Source organism: Pygoscelis adeliae, unplaced genomic scaffold (genome assembly GCF_000699105.1).
Source record: "Pygoscelis adeliae isolate BGI_AS28 unplaced genomic scaffold, ASM69910v1 Scaffold308, whole genome shotgun sequence".
NCBI classification, from domain to species: Eukaryota; Metazoa; Chordata; class Aves; order Sphenisciformes; family Spheniscidae; genus Pygoscelis; species Pygoscelis adeliae.
In genome coordinates, this window is record NW_008825306.1 from 3844902 (window position 1) to 3864705 (window position 19804).

Below are 19804 nucleotides of genomic sequence, written 5' to 3' on the forward strand. Positions count from 1 at the left end.
GCTTCAGTCATTAATTAAGAATCACTTTTGTTCCTTTCAATTCTGTATTTTCAGCATTAAAGACTGTAATGTGGATATGTTAACTTTCAACATGACATTCAGTCCCCCCCTTTCAAGATACTAAGCTGGTAAAAATTCCTGGTACACTAGTGTTGAGTTCCTGCCTTACTGAACTACACTTTCATTGTTATCAATTCCATCCCACGAGGAAATAGCTTTCTGTTTTCTCTGCTGTTACTTCTCTCTTTAAAATTATTACCATAAAGTGATTCTGAATTTGTAAATCAGCTTTCTGCTGCTTGCTAATATTTTGTTAATATACACTCTTCCTCAAACTGAGAACATCATATAGATTAAATATATCAGGAGATCACAGAGGTGTATCAGTTTATCCTAATTGGGATATAACTGGTATGCTGTTTACAAACATACTCTAGAAACATAACCCCAAACTATTCATTTATGAGAAAAAAATTAAGTAACATCATTTTATATTTATTTCTGTGTGTGTATAACATTCCTATATATATAATATATACACACACATATATATGTAATGTATAACATTACAAATATGTTAAATTAGTTACTAGCAGTAAACACACCACTACAAAATTTCAGGATGCAGTTGTTGAAATTTCTATATACTTCTATGACTTATTTACAAAGACATTAATAAATTGATACCAAATAGTTCTCAGATCCGAGTAAAGTATAGTGATTGGTGTTTAATGTAAAACCAAAGTAAAGAGTAACCAAACTCAAGACTTCAGTTCATTGAAGAATTAACTTTGTAAATTAAAAATGAGCCTTTCTGAGATCAGTGCTTTTTTTTAGCTTTGTGAAAACATCGTATTTATATCTTATGTACCTTTATTGCCTTTATTACTGCAAGATGGCAGATCAGCGTAGTATTTGTACTTAGCCACCTGATCTGAGAATCTAATATCCATACGTATTTCATGCAAAAAGAAAGAGGCACTGAAGGTGGACATCCATTTTGAATCGTCCCCTAAAACACCTTCTCTCCCCACAATGCTAGGAATTCAGGCAAACTGCCCCTTAAAATGAATACATCCTAATTTAAGCTCAACTCCTACTCCTCAGCAATATGCTCAGTGAGCAAAACAATATTCCTTTATTCAAAATTAAATACCAAGCAGCCATTAATTGAGAAAACCTTTTGTAAATACTTATTAAACTGGGAAGGTCTCCACATTCTATTATCATACCATTACATCATTATAGTCCTAAATAAAAATATGTTTCAAAGCTGTAGTGCCTAATCTTGCTCATCTAAATCTACGTTTAGGAACACACAAAAACGTTTTTATCTTCAGACGCTCTGAATATAAATTCACAGCCACCATCTTATTTTGCAGTGTGCTGAGGAGGCTCAGTGAAAAAAGTAATATTTATTGATGTGCCGCAATATGCACTTCAGACATTCACTTTAGACGTGATTTTGCCCTAGATTCTTTGTTCACAGATCTCTCTGCTGCAGGAGTTGCGAATGCATCCACTCACGAGGCTATACCATCTGCTATGAGGCAACACTGACAGGGTATGACTGGCTAGCTCTTTTGGGCCATAAATATTATGCGCACAGAACCTGGAGGAAGATTATAATATATGTGATACCTACAAGCTGGAAAAATACTTAAACCAATATTTTTGAGCTATCTGTGAATGCCAGTGCATGGATTTGATTCAAACTATTCTATAGCTGTGAAATCACAAGGCTTCAATGGAGCTCTGCAGAGCTTACTTGAATGCACGCATTCGATGTGAGCTCATGCATTGAAAGCCACTTACTAGATTCCCCACTAATCACTTACTGACTGCTACTTATTTGCCCACAGTATCTGAAAAATACACCATGACTGGTGAATAGCTTCATAAGTAATGAAAAAACACACCCAAACTGTAAACGGAGCTAGTTTAATAGACACTTTTTGACTACATTTCATACAATAGATCCTTTTGTGGAGGCCATTAGTATCAGGCTGTAATTAATGCTTCTCTCTTTTCCCTAGAAATTTGACCTGTTCCAGAACAGAAGGGTCACAGTGATGGCTAAAAACATGACCGTCTCCCCTCCTCCTGATAACATGGAAATATCATGGTAACGTAGCCAAAATCCAAATTCAGGGTTTTATACGCACTTAATTTTTTAGATCAGAATCAGTATTGCCTAAAAAAGGACTAATAAACTCTCAACAATTCTTCCATGTGGCAGCATCCAGCCGCATTACAGTGACTTCAGCTATGTTTACTGTCTTCCACTGGTTTTGTATTCCAGATCTGCGAGTGACACAAGTTGATCAAACGAAACAAGTTTATCTGAACTGGCTTTCTCTGATGAAGATCTGAGATCTTCTGGTTGGGCATCTCGGATTACCATTTGCTACTCTCCGTTTCCTCTCCTGAGTTAGATTGCTTCAGATATCACTGGGTTGGAAGAATTTTTATAGCATTACAAAAGGATGAGGACTAAGTAAAGCTAGATGGGTAGGGATAACTGGTAGTTAAAGCAACACTGGGTGGGAGGAAAAATTCATTTTACATATTCATCAATTTACGGTACCAACAGCAGAATGTCCACCTTGTGCATGACATGAGTTTTTGAAAAACATATGTTCTTCTTGGTGTCATCTTACCTTGTTCTAACCCCAGTTCTTTATAAAAATTCTGAATCTCACGTGGGATTCCTCCTACGTAGACAGGAGAGTTTACTTTCAGCTGCTGAACACGGGGTTCGAGCGTCTGCTCTCTCAGTTCATTCATACTCGCTGAAACTATGGAGCCCTCCTTGTTCACTGTGACTTTGTTCCACTTGCCATCACAATAAGACAGTCCTAACCAGAGATCCACTTGTGTAAAGACAATGCCAGTTTTTAAAAAGATGTTTAATATTCCACTTTTCAGTTCAATCTATATATTTTAAAACAGAAAAAAGATTTTGAAAGAGACATCACATACACAGCAACAACAGACAGTTATTTTTAAAAAATAATCAAGGGAGTCAATGAACAAGATCAATGAACAAGATATTTTTATCTTCAGGATAGCAGAAATTACAATAATAATTCAGAATGTTGGAAAATATATTCTGATTTTTTGACAACTGACTTTGGCACTAATGTAACCAAGTAGAAAGAAAAGACAATGAACCAGGACTGTTTTGCTTTTTTTGAGAATGAGAAAACAGTATTTTATCTATCAATTCATTTTTTAGAAGAATGTGACGAGATAATAAGGAAATGAAATGTCAGACCTGATTAAGGTGAACTCAATTTCAAATTTTTCCAGCATACATTGATTCTGTGTTTCATCCTTATTCTTCTAAATCTTGTAAGAAAGTAATTGTTTTTGTATGTGCTTTTTGAGATTAATGTGCCAATTCTCTAATAGAAATACATTTTACCTAAATTTTCACTGCAGAAGTTTCCAAATGCTTTACTGCAAGAGTCTTTATCCTGGCTGAATGGAACACAAGTGGGCTGAGACTGTAAATTGGCAGGTGTAGAGCACTAAACACTTAGGTGATGAACTGGTGGTTGAAAAATATGGATACATTCACAAAAAGGCATTACTGTTTCCATGCCAAAATCTTAAGTGAGATAAAAACTCCAGATTTAATATAAATGCTTATCACCAGTATTGACAAACTGACATATTTAGGTTACTGATAATATTAATATTGCAGTATGGGTAAATGGACTGTGTTTCCTTAACAGAGACCCCAACTGAAGAAAGAACTCAGTACTTGAGATGTCATGGGCAATACAGGTCCTGTCCCAGAGTGCACACTGACTGCTTGCTCATGAGACAGAAGGATTTTGTTTATTTGTTTCTTTGTTTCTTTGGGACCACAACTTATCACATTTCTATGAGTTCCTAACCCTTCGTAGCTAAGGACTCTACAATAACAAGTGAAGGACAGATCATGGCATCGAGGCTGATGAGTATAGCTTGAAAAAGCAGTCCATTGGACAAGTCACCGTTTTTCTTCACTGATGAGAATTAATACGGAGCACACTGTGCTGGTGTGAAGAAAGCATTTCAGCTGCACGACTACAGTAGTATGCCAGCAAGTCTACCAGACCTGGAAGCTGGAGAAAGGACACGGTGTTTGACATTGGGTCACTACTCAGCACAACCCTCTTCCAATTTACTCATCTTGGCATAGACTTAAAGCAGGCAGAGAATGATGCTTGTGCTTTTTGTGATGACCTGGATTGACATTTAGAATGCCCGAGTGCAGCTAAAGATAGAGGACCACTGTTCGCTTTGAACTGTTCTGCACGGTGAAGATAAAAAAAAGCCAAGTCCTGCATACATCTAGCATTCTCTCTGGTACTGAGCATAGGTTCAGAAAAACAACAGATAAATTGTTTGCTTTGGATAAAATTCTGGGACCACTTTAAAAAAAAAGAAGCTTGACTGTTAATCTGTCCTTGGAAAATATATTATTACTTTAAACGAAAAATGCATGAAGATCATCTTATTCTTCTGCCAGACATCTTAGCTGCCATCTCTCAACGGAACAAGGGCATTATATCACAGCTCTAAAACTGAGCAGGTTTTCAGTTTAATGCTTCAAAGCATACTTGCTTTTCAGAATTTGGGGTACAAGTATTAAGCATCACTGCAAAACTTTATTAATACTGTTCGGTATGCACACAATTATTATTTTGATATATCTGAGCATGTAAGGTTGGAATTAGGAAAGCTAAAGCTTAGCCTGAATCTGGAAGAGGACATGAGGGGCAAGAGGAGCTTCCACAGGCCCACTGGCAGGTTGTGGCATCTCTCTGAGATTAATACAGGGACCGATTCTGATTAAAAAATTTATTAATAACCTGGGCAATGGGATGGGGTATACTCTCAGCAAGTTTGCAGTTGTTAGCAAAGGGGACTGCCACTGGTGTTCTAGACATAGAAAGCAGCTTTGAAGAAAAGGACTGAGGGTCAAGATGGATTACAAATTGAACACTGATCAGCAATGTACCCTTGAAATGATGAAGTCCAACATGCACTGGGCTGTATTAGAAATAAGGTAGGCAGTGGGTCCAAGGAGATGATTCTTGCCCTCTATTCATCACGTATGAGACTACAGCTGGAATACTGTATCCAGTTGTGGATGCTCCAGTATATGAAAGCTATTGGCACACTGGATTGAATCCAGTGGAGGGGCACCAAGTTGGTCAGGGGTTGGAGTACCTAACGTATGAGTTGAAGCTGAGAGAACAGGGTTTGTTCAGTCTTAAGAGTAAAGCAGGAAGAGAACTTAACTGTTCAACTACCTTATGGGAGGATATAGAGAAGACAGACCCAGACTCTTCTCAGAGGTGCACAGTGAAAGGATGAGAGGCAAAAGACAAATTGTAACAACAGAAATCACAGTTAGATATCAGGATTTTTTTTTTTTCTTTCTATAATGAGGACGGTCAAAGATTGGAACAGGCTGTAGAATTTGAGAAGCTGTGGACTGTCCATCCGTAGAGAGAGATGCACAATACTCAAATATAAGATAAGGTTGCTCCAGGCATTTAACTAAATTGGCCCTGCTTTTAGTGGAGATTTGGAATAAATTTCTTCAAAAGGTCCCTTCAACCTAAATTACTTTGTCCTCATGTATTTTCCTTCTCTGCAGGGACCAGTCCCTACCTCACTCAATCTGCTTATAAACATATGATTTTGAAGATGAAAGGAATATCCAGCCATAGCTCTGAGAATCAAAACTCAGATAGGATAGGGGCTGCATTGGAGACTGAAAGACACTTTGTTAAACCTGCCATCCAAAACAGTCTCGACCAATGTTGCGCTACAAGACTGATTATGTCTTCATCTACTTTGAACTGGGAAGTCATCCGGAGATTCAGGGGTATCAGCAGAGACAAGCAACAGACTTGAAAAAACTTGGCAAATGACAGTCAGTTTGTGAGCCCTTTGAAAGAAAAAATACGCGGTACTGATGTTGATGTTGAACCGGTCTTTCCAGTTCAAAATCAGTAAGGTTAAAGACATGTTCTGGCCTGGTACCAGCCCTGTTCAGACTGGACAGCCAGAGGGCAGAGGCAAAAACACAGACCCCTCAATAGCCTCCTCAGAATCAGTCATTCTTTAATGGAAAGGGAATAGGAATTTCTTCCTCACACCAGACAGAAAGAAATCACTGGTGACCAATAGGAGTATCACCTTCACAAGTCCCACGTGAGTACCAGTCACTTCTTTGCTAATGAAAAGACTTTGACTCTGAGTCCCTAAAACACTTATTTCACACCCCTCCTTAGCTCCATCACAGGTTAGCACTTTCATCTCAGACACTGGTTATTTTACTTTATGCAGCTACTTAAGTGCAATTCTTTTGAAAAAGTTCCTGCAGGACTTCTTTCTTACTTTTGTAGCTTTGCAGGAGCAAATCAGCTCTTGAATTCAACATCAGCTTCATCGGCTACAACGTCTTGGGAGCTGGTGCCACTGTTGCACACAAGATCGGCCGTACTTAGGCTTTCGCTGCTGTTGAACTGGTCAGCATCAAAAATCAGTACTGGAAACTCTATCAGCAGTCACAGTACCTTCTTCCAGTCACAGACTCATGAGGAAACACATGCCAGAGTGAGAGCTAGTGAGTTGTACTTGTTTATCTGGTCACAGTTTGCTGGATCCAAAGAGAATCAGATTGACCTCTCTAGCTTGAGTTAATTCTCAGGGCACGGAAGTCATGGAAGAAGTGACCTTTACACAGAGCACCTTTCTAGGACATAATTTTGTCTTGGGCAGAAGACAAGACAGAGTCTTTGGCCATTTGGTAGCAGGCCAGCCATGTGTCTAGTTTAGTCATTCCAAAACTATAAAGCTAATAAGAGAGCTGTGACCTAAGCAAAGGGAAGGGTCAGGGAATACTGTCTTACACTGGCACTCAGGATAAGTGGTACAGCTTCTAATCTGTTCTGCAGTGCAAGTGCCTCCTGACCAAAGCTCCTAACAAAGACATCGTAGCTCATGCGCAACATGCTACACACCTCATTTTAACTTTCTATTAACCTTTTTTTGTGAGCTCAAGTGTACGGAAAAACCTTCTGTCATCATTATGTATGTGTAGAACACAAAGCTGCAAGGGTTGGAAAAGCACGCGTATACTCATCCTCTCTAAAATTCCTCATCTTAAGGCTATGGAGATGTTGAGGTCAGGAGTAAAGTGAGATAAAAAAAATTTTACTTGACTTAGGACAAATGCTAAGAAAATTATCTAATCACAGTTTTCAGTGTTAAAAATAATATAAATATAAAACTGCCGAAGATCTGGAAGTACGAGTAGAGAAGGAAAGAGTTTTGTCTAACTACTTTGTGCTTTTGACTGCACTTTCAATTTAGTAAGTCCCCTTTTTCCTTTATAGTCAGAAGGTATTTTCTCATATTTGTTAGTCTTTCGCAGAACAATAGAAAGGAAACAAGGATCACATACCACAAGAATCTCCAGAAGAACCCAAGCCCCATGTTTGTCCCTGTGAATACCGTTTGCGTAAATAGTGCCCCTGTACTCTGAATTGCACACAGACAAGTCTTTTTAAGGTGGGACAGTAGTGTATGTATAGCATCGTATGCTATTAGCTCATGATCTTGGTCATTACTTGAGGGCAAAACTAAAGTAATAACATGTAATTAGCAAGACTTGTTATTGGAACTCATTATAATTTTTGAACTAAGGCTGCTTGAAAAAGAGGAAGCAATCAGGTCTAGCAGAATTCAAAATCCAGGAAAAAATTATCTGATGGAAAAGTCAGTAATACAAAAAGTAAATATAGAGTAAGCTATAGTTGACCTGAAAAGGAGAAAAATATATTTATACGTTTTAGGTCAGAAGTTTAAAAGAAAAGGCACATTAGATACAACGCCACACAATAAAACAGGCTGTGACATGACAGCCATTAGCAAAACAGCTGAATTATAATAAATAAATAAATAAATGAAATTCAATAAAAATGCAGAAAGGGCAGGTTAGGGCATAAAGAGTAACAATACCCTCAAAAATCTCTAAATGTAAATGATTGCTTCTTGGATCAACTAGAAAGATATATTACTTTCAATGTAATACCTACTAGTTGGTGCAAGTAGTAACTATAGTTGACCCACAAAGCAATGCTGACCACAGTCTAATTACATTCAAAATCCTTGGGGGAAGAAAAATATGAAAATCCAGAGACATGTCACTAATAAAAAAATTTGAAAAACTGCAACAAACACATTCAACCTTAAAGGAAATCCTGGAAAAGATGGAAGCATGAGTACTTCTGAGTATGAAAGAGTCTTATTTAACAGACATCAAAAAGAAAGTTCATAGGCATTATCTCACAAATTTGCCTAATATAGGATTTGTGCATCTTCCGCTACCGTGTTGGGAAAACAGTGATAGGGATGAGATGGGATTAAGCTGGACCACTAATTTCTGCCTATATGACAATCCTTATGTTTCAAATCGAAATGAAGAAATCATAATGATTATAAAAAATGCATATACCTTAAAGAGAACGCTTTATTAGGATACTGAGGAACTTCCATCATGAACTTTTTGATTTACAATTTAATTGATTTTGTTCTAGTATGAGAACTGGGAAATTGGGTAACTCTATACTTTCCCAGGAATGAACCAAAAGCTTTTAATACAAGTCTTTTATTCTCTTTTCTAATCACTTCTAATCCAGCAAAGAGAATAATTCTGCTTTTCATATATTGATATCTTTCTTATTTATGATATAAATACACATGTAACTTATTCTGAGCATTTGTTGGAGTCTTTTTGCTCCCCTTACATTTCACTGTGCACAGCATTTCAAAATAAGTAAACACAAAAATAACTTCTGGTTTGAAATTTCTTTAAATGCTGGACATATCTTAGTAGACAAAACTCACTGGTCATATCTGAATATACGTATTTGTATTTCTGAACTTACTGCAAGATAATCTGGGCCATATTTATTGTAAACAAACAAAAGCAATCCATTCAGTTGATCTGTTCTAAATTTGAATGAGATCTCAAATTCCGGTCCACCACTGAAAACATCTGAATGCAGTTCCAGGAACCCTTGAAAGAAAGTGAATACATGCATAAGTTATATCAAATACACACATAAATAGGTTTCAGAAACCAAAAGCAAAAACCTAGGTGCTACTTTCTACTCTGACATGAACTCAGAGGTTTCAAAACTAAGGTTTACACCTTTATCACTCAGCTTTGTAGAGGACAGTTATCCATAATGTACCGCAACAAACCAAACTGGTGCAACGTCCTAAATTCTGCTACCTGGCATTTTTTTGATACATTATAGGCATCTGTGTCTCTTCAAAAGTGAAACTTCACCTTTTACATGCATATCAAATCTGCATACAGTTACAGCAGCAGCACCTGTCTGTGAATGCAATTCCTCTTTCACGCGGTAGTCTTTTGTAAACCCAGAAACCAAATTTTGAACCATTCAAAAATATTCCTATACAGCTAAAACTGCTCTGAAGAGCAGATCACTGCAATACTTTGGATACGATCACCTTTTATATATCAAGAACATACTTGGCTAGTGCACCAGCACAGCAAACTACCTTTGCCAAGAAAATGTGCTCCTTCTGAGAGGACAATGGGGCATCCTTCCCAAAAATGACAGACATTGTTTTGCTCTTCAGCATCCTGCCAGTTCAAAGATTCCCAGTTTTCAAAGGGAGTATGCACTTTTTTCAAAAATATGTCACTGAGACACCCCACAAATCCTTTCTGGACTATCATCTTCATCCCTGCAAAAAAGGAGAATATTTTTTTTTAAGCCAATCACCTGCAACTAAACACAGGGATTGATTTATATGTTTTATACACGCTCACTCTATCTTATATGTCCATGTGTGCATTGATAACCAGCCAGCAATCACTTCATAAAGCTGGTCTCCAAGCTAAATCCAGATTTCTGAATGGGTCTAGTCACTAAAGACAGCAGCTACAGCTATGTAGCTGGAAAATATTAAACTTTTTGAGATTTTGCATACAGGTACTTTCAAATCAACAGCGTAAATCTACTCTGTGAAGATTCCAAGGAAATTTTTCAGGTTTACCCTCTTTAAACAAAACAATAATTGTGAAGAAAGGCATGCATCTGCTGAATAGGAAGAAACAGTGTTGCAAAAGCTAAGGCAGATGAATACACGTTTAGAAGCTTCATTGGGAAGTTCTTCTTTCCTTCTTTGGATTAAAAAAAAAAAAAAAAGCGATTCATGGCTGCTACCTCTTTCTTTACTGGGGACAAAATTCTAAAGCAGGTTTTACAGGCGGTGTTCTCTTGAATGGTATTTATAGTCAATCTCATTTTGATTATTTAGCTGAGGTTTTTGAGGGAGGCATCCTGGATTACTTTATGAACCAAAGTTTTAGAAGAACACGTGCACGTATTTCTGGTTTTACTAAAGCGACACAAAGAAAGGTAGAGGAAGTTGTACTCCAGTGTACCTCACATCAAGTCATCAACTAGATTTCACGTCCTTATCAGTGGTAGGAATGCAAACTTAATACAAACAATTTGGCTTTCAGGTTAATATGAGAACAACAAAAGCCTAGACATGAATCCACTGAGAACAGCTGATCGTATGCTGGTATTGTATGCAGTCACCTCTCTGTTATCTGCTGGTAGAATACACTTGGTAAATATACCAAGTTTATATATGAAGACATATGTTTATTGATTTTTCTGAAAGCTGGCTACAATCCAGCTCCACATAAATATAGCTGTAGAATACAGATATATTCATACACCACTGAGTTCAATGCAACAATCCCTGAAGGATCCAAACTCACACCAAAAAAGGCCAGCATTTTGTATCCCTGCATCCAGGTGGGATGCATAACCCCGTGCTTAAGCTAATAAAAACAATTTGTATGTGTACTTTGGAAAAGAATTTGGGAATCTAGAATGTAAAACATACCCATAAGTTTCACATGCGTACCAGTTAGTTCTGTGTATATAATTCATTAAAATGTACACAGACCTCATACACCGCTTTACTGCTGATGAAATCAGCTATATAGGTATTTCAATCTATCCCGAAACATAAAATTCAAGAAACTGTATAGACTTATTTCTGATTAAAACAATTATGTAAATAGTTATGCAAATTAAGAACTGCCCTCATGTTTCTGACACAATGTCAATACAGCCCACAGTACCGCAAAGGCAGTTAACTCAGTGCCACTTACAGGATTTGTCATATTATACAGACCACAATCATACTCACCTACATCCTTTCTTACAATAGTATAACCCTGTGGAAGTCCTCCAACAAAAACTCCCGTGTTCTCTCCAATAATGGTACTGCCACTAGTTGCTAAGGAAGAACCTGAACAAAATAGGTCATTACTCTTGTGTTCAATGCTTTCCACAGACTTTCAACTCAATAACAGAATATTGACATTTGAGAAAAGAGGCTAATGTAACACAATATCCTAATCCTTGCCCATACATATCCTGGAAATATTCATAACTCTATTTTAGAAAAGAATATTAACACAATCATAGAGTCACAAGCACAAAAAGACAAACTCCTCACAGTTAGTATTAAATTACCAAAGATTCACAGTGGACAGATACCTCAGAATCACAGACAAAACAGTAGTGATTTTGTCAGAAAACTGAGTGAATTTTTTTGCTGTATGGATGAAGACAGGCAGTGGAAAAGTAAGCAAGTGAGCTTGCTTATATTACCCTGAGTAATACCAGAATAATGGCTTTAAACTAAAGGGGGCTAGATTTAGACTAGATATAAGGAAGAAATTTTTTACACTGAGGGTGGTGAAGCACTGGCACAGGTTGCCCGGAGAGGTGGTGGATGCCTCATCCCTGGAAACATTCAAGGTCAGGTTGGACAGGGCTCTGAGCAACTTGATCTGGTTGAAGATGTCCCTGCCCACGGCAGGGGGGTTGGACTTAGATGACCTTTAAAAGTGCCTTCCAACCGAAACTATTCTATGATTCTAATAAAGCAAAATGGAACTGGATTGATTACCTGTGTACTGCCCATCCACTGTGATGTTTCCCAGTGCTTGAATTCTTGTAGCAATTATTTGGTGCCAACTGTTATCGTTGTACTCTTTTCCACCATCATTAGTTGGAGTGACTGCTACCGCAGATCCCTTTTTATTAACAGAAGAATCTGATTTAGAATATCATGAAGGTAAGATTCAGAATTATACCTTACTCTTTATACCACTCTGTGGTATAAAACATCTAAAAATAAAGACAAAAGTCCTCTGTTTAACTTCTTTCAGAATACTGAATGATGTTTAGGACTGATTTCCCCACTAAATTAACCTTCTCAAATAATAAATGAGGGATCCAGTTCAGTTTCTATTAAAAATAGAAAACCCTGTGTAGTTCCCCTGACAAAGACGAGGATGAGGCACAAATTACTGAGGGTCATGTCACTCGGATTTTTTTATTTTTTATTTATTTTTTTAATGAAGTCTCTATTTAACTACTTTATGGATTGCTGTGGCTGTAAAGTTTGATGGCCATGATTCAATGTGCCATCCACAGAAAGGAACTGCGTATCAGGATTGCTGACTGCAGTGCCTGTCTACAGGAAGGGACCCAAAAAATAGATGTATTTGTAGGACAGCATGAAGATGTGTGTTGTGTCCCTGTTGACCTGGTATCAAAAGAACTTGAATTTTTAGGTGAGAGAGTACAATACATTTATGAAGGAAAAGGTCATACCAAGAGATTCCAGGAAAAAAAAAAATAGAAGGTTGTTATTGAGGATGTTTTTACCATACAAGGGGTGCTTGTAAAAATGTTTTTAAATTTAACTGTAATTTTTACCTTGTTTTATTAAAACAAAAAATATAATTATATGAGGGAGTGAATTTAGAGACATCCATGACAAAATGCAGAGATGTCTCTTCTGAATTGCTGAGTAAGAGGAATACAACAGATGCTGTTGCCAAGCCAAATCTCGAGACTGTAAACAACCAAACAAAATACCCCACAAAATCATACAATGATGCAATAAAATTAATGTGTTTCAAGAATTTTCCTGAGATTTATATCCAAATAGTCTTCTAACTCCCCAATAATTCCTATAATATTGCCTCAGGACCTTATACTGTACTTGAACCATGTGGGAACTCAAAGTTATTCTGCTGAATTCACAAAATAGAATTGTCCTATGTAGCAGGCAACTACTAAATGGAAAACATTTCTTTGCATAGGCACTACATAATATTAAAGAATCATGACCTCTGCAGTTACTTTATGGCTTAAGACAAGCTTAAAAAAAAAACAATTTCCAAAAAATATGCAAAAGAAAAATAAAAGGTTCCTTATAATTTGGGGGTCTAGCTTGTTACTTTGCAGTAGCAAACCAGACAGTTCTGAATTTTGGTTTTTCCAGATCTTCTAGTACTCCTTGTGGCTCAAGGACCTTAGAGTTACGCATATGAAGAAAACCTGTTGATAAAAACAACAACCTATTGTGATTAATACTAAAAAGGTCTTGTTAAAATTCAGTACTCTGCCTTTAGCGATGTGCATCTATTAGCAATTCCTTGTCAGCGTACAGATTTATAAACACAGTACACATTTTACAGTACATTTTGAATTGGGGACTGTCACTGTGTATCCTATGTATGAAAAGATATAGGATGTGTACATACGTACACAATTACAGAAAAAATAATTTCCCATGAATATTTACAGCACATTTCCTACTCCATTCAGCCAACATCTTGGTAGTGAGGCAGTTTGTACAGCAGCCCTCTGTCCCATGATAACAATACAAAGCTATATATCCTTACATACTAATGTGCACTTTTTCATATACTATTTTTTATTGTCTTCTCTCCTATTTCAACATTTTAATATTTTACAAACACACATTTCATTATCGTAGTTTAATAATTAAAACCAGAACTGGTGTCATGCCCAATTAATGTGCCCTGGTAGCATGCCCATTAGTTTTTCCATTAGTGAATTCAACAATACTAATGGGATTACTAGCATGGGATGCTAATTGGGCGTGACATAAGAAACTGGCTTACTTCTTAGCATACCCTTGCTAATGATGAAATTAATGAGCATTTTATTAAATGCTGTCTCATCAAAGTGTACTTAGTTAGCGTTAAAATTGTTACAAACGATGCTGCATTCTAAAGATCAGGTGCCTGAATAAGTGGTTCTTCATATTATGTTTGGCAACAGTCTAGAGCATTAACAGTTTTATACATCAGAAACCACATTTATTTATAACCAATTCAATCTGGGACCACACAACCATATGTGCTAACCTGTGCTTAATTTCAGGAGAAAAAAAAGAAAAAAAAAAAAAAAAAGACGGCGTTCAGGGTTCGGCATGCACTGCATTGGAGGCCTTTGTACAACGTCTTATCCAGAACCACTCGAGTGACACTGTGATCGCATTCAAACATCCTGTTGTGAAACGGCTTGTTATGCATTTTGGAAATTACTCATAGGGAACCAAATCTGGATTAGTTTGCTGAGCCATACAATAAGTTTTAATTTGTAGTAGCTTTCAGTAACAACTAAGTAAATATGAATCTCTGCGGCTCTTCATGCTGATGATTACACTCATGAAAATATGTAGAAACATCACAAATATTGATCCTCAAAGATACTGTCTAGGTGCCAAAGTCTGAATGCAACTACACTTCTCCCAGTCAAGTTCTTCCAATGCCCAAACTCCTACGACTAAGAAGGTGGACAAGTACTGAAGTTTTGCCAGTGCCAAGCCGCAAGGTACAGTCGGGGTTCATAGCTAGCTATTCTCCACCTTCCTTTTTTTGGGAGTAACAGCTCACCTTCAGACTGTGCCTACTACTTCGGCCTCTGCACAAACCACAGGCAACAAGAAAAGTATCGAGTGTTCCGCCTTTTTTCTGTAAAGTTTAGTAAATGGATCATCTTCTAAAATGGAAGAGCTGGATCCAATTCCCTCCATACTGTGAGAAGAATCCCGATACTCTATCCTCAGAAGACTGTCCTAATCACTAAGGAAAATGGTGCTCCAGATTGGCCTTAAATTTCCACTCTTAGTGATTTCACTTTGTATAAAATATTCAGTGCTTCCCTGGGAAAAAGATAGAACAAATGACCTGTAGGCACTGAAATATAACTATAAATTTAGCTAGAGTTGATTGTGTAGTTCAGGGGAGGATTTAAAGGCATTATGATGAAAAGAAACTCCACGGACAGCTGAAGGTTTGCAGACACAATGAGTTTGAAGGAAGGTCTATGGAACGATTTGATTATGCAGACAAGACTGAGGAAGACATCTGCTAGTAAAAAAACTCATGCTTCCTGGACCATGAGTAGAAACCTGCAAAGAATGACAATAAAACAATAAGGAAGGAAAAACGAGCAGCTAGACAACACAAAGGGGAGACAAAAGAGATCGTCAGACAACAGCTAGATGAATGGTGGTGTACATAAAACTGAGAGAAGTATGAATAGACAGGAAGAAAAGGATTTGAAATTAACACTAAGAGAAGGGAGAAGTTAGGCTGCTGAAGATTCCCCACTAAGAAGACTTGGCAGGACTATCCCCAGAGCAGATGCAACAAAGAGAAAATGCGCTGCTGATCATGAGCGAAGATACATACCAGAATCCTGAAAGGGACTAAGGGTAAAAATAATTAACCTGCGACAGGACACAGCTGGAAGGGAGCACAGAGTATTACACCACACTGCTATAGAAAAAAAGCAGCAGAGGCACAACTGTCATCAAAAAGAATTTTTGCAGCTTTTAAGAGAAGAGCACAGAGGCAGGGCCATAAATGCTTATCATATATATGCCATGACCATAATTAGAGAAAAAAATGCATATAACCTGGTTAAGAAACCACATGATGTCAATAAGAAGTAATTAAAGCATTTGCACACTAATGCAAATTGTGATGCACAATTGAAGGATTAAGAATTGCTGCTAAAGAACATGATACCTGATGTTATAGGACAGGAATAACAAATAACGGCAAAAAGAAAAAAGAAAGAAACTATGTAGAAAACATAGAAACAAAGGTAAAGATAGTAAGGTAGCACAGCATATTAAGGATACAGAAGACTGAAAAATTTTTATAACTGAATTATCACAGGTAAAAGTTTTAGAAAAAGATACTAAAAGAATTGTATTGATGTAGGCCACGGTACCCTACTTCTGAATCTGAGAAGGCACAGGAATCTCTTCCACGTTTATTAATGAGAAATTAGAAAACATTAGCTTTCAAGATATATCCATAGCAAATCAAATGTTAAGACCTATACTATTCCTGAATGCTTTGAAGAAAATATTGGGTTTTTTTTTCTACAAACAGTCACTGAACCAGCAATATAGGCTATTTTAGACTTTGTAAGAGGAGGGAACAATATGGAAGTGATGGTCATAAAAATCAGCACGGGACAGAGTTGTCCCAAGCCGATTCAAATGAAACACAAAGATAAACAGAGATATATTCATAAACAACTAATTTGTTAAAATTCAAGATAGTAACTCTTGAAAATATTGCTGAACTGAGAAGCTCTAGGGACTGAATATGGACAAGACCTGCATTTTTTACAGTTAAAAGGTGGGGAAAAAAGGGATAAAAAGAAAAGCCCCAAACCAGTCACGCTTCCACCTGTCCCCCTTCCTCCCCATTCCCTAAACACTGTGAATCCAAACAAATACATCATCTAGGGAATGATGCTGACATAAAGCTACTTCAGAAGGTGCAAATCTGCAAGGAGGGCTAGGAATACTATTTGAAGCACTAAAAAACTAGTTGAAAGATATCCACTCCCATTAAAACAAACAACCAAAAAAAAAAGAATCAAACTATTACACCTAGAAGGATCATGCAAAGGAAATAAAAATTCCTTTTCAGTTAAGTGAAGGTAGCAGTGTAAAACAGGTAAAACAGAACTAGAACCTATTAAAATGTGGATGAGGGCAACATTAACAACAATGTTAAGCATGGTCCCAAAAATTGAAGTACACACTGATTCAGTTTGCAGCAAGGAAAAGAAGATATAGTCTGTGTATATACGCAGTGAAAATAATGGAAATTTATATCTTGGGGACAGAAGCAGATTTAATGGTTTCTAGCACAGGGATCGCATACATGCTAGCCTCTGTGTAGCACCATGCCTCCTCTACAGATTCTCCAGAGCTGAGGAGGAGCTTCACTGCTGCGCGACACCCCTGCACGTTCAGGGAGCACCAGTGCCTGGACCATGGCAGAGCTCAGGAAGCAAAGGTTAACAGTGGATCGTCAAATCTCTAAATCCCCACCATTTCATACCATTAAGCATTTCTGCTCAACCCCCTCGCAGCAGTAGACACAATCACATAATTAGACACTGAGGCACGACGGAAGACAGGGCTGATATAGCGACCAGGCCTTCCAGCAACACGGAGGCAGCGGTAACCTTATCAAAAGGACGCATGTATGTGGATACATACGATACCACATTCTGCCGGTATCATTAGAAAACCCGATAATTACTTACAGTTTCTTCTATACTTATGAAATATGAGTGAGTCCGTAATGCTTTTTTATTCCACGAGGAGATCCAATTTTGGGGTGCAGAGAAAACAGAAAACACCCAAACAGAAATGCAAGGAATGTGGCCTTATTTTTAATTTTGTGGAATTTATTTGATAATATTTCCCTCATTGTTTATGTCTTTGCTGTAGTCATTATTACTAGAAGTGAGAGACTACTTTCATCACATTGATGGCAACACACTGATTTCAGTAGGAAAAGACAAAGTGTCAAGACGGGAGGCTTAAAAATAATTGACTAAAAATAGATAACCTGTATTTGCTAATTCAAAAACTAGTTCTGCTCACCTTTGAAATCTTGGTACTTTAAGCTGTAGTGGTGTTTGGTGGTACTGACAAAAAACCCCAACCCATAAAAATGCAAAAATAAAGTCGTGAATTGTGGCAAACACAAAAAAAGAGCAAAGCTTTTGTGTTTCTCTCCCCAAAATGTCCAGTTACCTAAGGGTTCTAAAGAGCCAGATAACTTGTATCAATTAAATAATAATAATAAAAAAGGATAAGTATGTAAAGACGTACTGAAAGAAATAACATATGCTATTTTTAGAGGATCCTGTCTTTTGTTGTACCTGTGGATCAAAAAGAAAGTAAGGACGCCCACTCCTCAGTTGAAGTGCAATATATTCCTCTTGATTCCCAGGTGATGCAGAGAAAAAAATCAAACCATCAGGTTCCTGGGTTCTAAATTTCACTTTAATACCTGGTTAGAAAAAGCAAGCAGATGGTTAATGCCAGAAATGGTTCTTATGCATTCTAACAGTGTAATTACAAACAAAAAGTTGTTTTAAAAACAGCAGTAAAATAGCAAACCAAAATCACGGAAAGCTTTGTTCACCTAAAACCCCTGCCAAGTCACTGCAGGAGAAATTTTACTAATCCAGACTGAACCAGCCTTTGAGAGAAATGTCTGTGATTTCAGAGCCCTTACTCATCTGTAAAAAAAGACATGCAATTGTGACTTATGCTGTTCAGTAACTTCTTTCTTAAAAAAATGTAATTCAAATATTGGCATACTATTCTAATAGTTGATGTTTTACATGTAGATTTTCACTTGTCCCTTAACATTTCTGTTCATAAAGTAGGAATGAGGCTCCTGCATGGAAGGATTTCTATGAAGAATAGTGCGGGTTTGGTTCCAAAAGACAGATATAGATATACAGCCACACATATTTATATGCATATTTATATATATTCTTCAACTGCTTTAGATATCTAAGTGCACAAAGAACACCTGAAAAAGAACAAGTCTTTACAAAAATTGGACATATCCCAAGGAATAATTGATGAACTCGCCTTAATTAAGAACTTTTCCAGATCATTATCAATAGTCCTCCATTTGGCTTCTGATAAAATATTGTCTCAGCACATGAAATGTCATTCAAATCACATACAAGAAAAAAAAACAACTGCTTTTCTACATTACTTTTTGCCACAAATAAAATATCATAACAATAAGCTAATTAAACAGCTTGTAAATGTTAGAATATCGTTGTCCATGGTATAAAACTTACTCAGTAACTATCTAAGGACACAGTAATGAAACAGTTCATAAATTATGTATCCAGTTTTGAGAAGTGTAATTATGAATAAACAAGTTTTGGATAACCACCAATCTTTTACGACTATAACACCTTTCTTTTAAGCTATCTCCTGGAACATCATCTTACAGAAACAAATAAGAAAATTACAAAACCATATGCCCAATTTGGCCCAACTTTTCTAACATGCAAAGCCAGATATCACAGGTTGAGTCTATGGTGGAGCCATGGCTTTAACTGTACTAATTTTTTTGCAAAGGGACATGAAAAGGCAGCCATAGCAACATCTACCTATATTGTACACTTCCATGACAATTCTATGTAAAATTCTTTTTACAGAACAGGATAATTTATTGGGTTTTACACAACTTCATCAAACTATTCAGTCTTTTCACACTGTCCTGGTTTCAGCTGGGATAGAGTTAGTTTTCTTCCTAGTAGCTGGTACAGTGCTGTGTTTTGGGTTTGGCATGAGAACGATGTGATAACACACTGATGTTTCAGTTGTTGCTAAGCAGTGTTTATACTAAGTCAAGGACTTTTCAGCTTCCCATACTCTGCCAGCGAGGAGGTGCACAAGAAGGTGGGAGGAAGTATAGCCAGGACAGCTGACCCAAACTGGCCAAAGGGATATTCCATACCATGTGACGTCATGCCCAGTATATAGGCTG

The 19804-nt window shown here is 37.2% G+C and overlaps 1 protein-coding gene across 1 annotated transcript in view; it reads right to left on the reverse strand.

Moving 5' to 3' along the window:
* USH2A (Usher syndrome 2A (autosomal recessive, mild)) overlaps positions 1 to 19804 on the reverse strand; it is a 401100-nt gene that overhangs the window by 238390 nt on the left and 142906 nt on the right. The window contains exons 21-27 of the mRNA XM_009330219.1: positions 18165 to 18295; positions 12046 to 12172; positions 11278 to 11379; positions 11119 to 11124; positions 9604 to 9777; positions 8961 to 9091; positions 2661 to 2934 (exon numbers count right to left, since the gene is read on the reverse strand). Coding sequence (XP_009328494.1) covers positions 2661 to 2934; positions 8961 to 9091; positions 9604 to 9777; positions 11119 to 11124; positions 11278 to 11379; positions 12046 to 12172; positions 18165 to 18295 — 945 coding nt within the window. The remainder of the gene's footprint in view (positions 1 to 2660; positions 2935 to 8960; positions 9092 to 9603; positions 9778 to 11118; positions 11125 to 11277; positions 11380 to 12045; positions 12173 to 18164; positions 18296 to 19804) is intronic.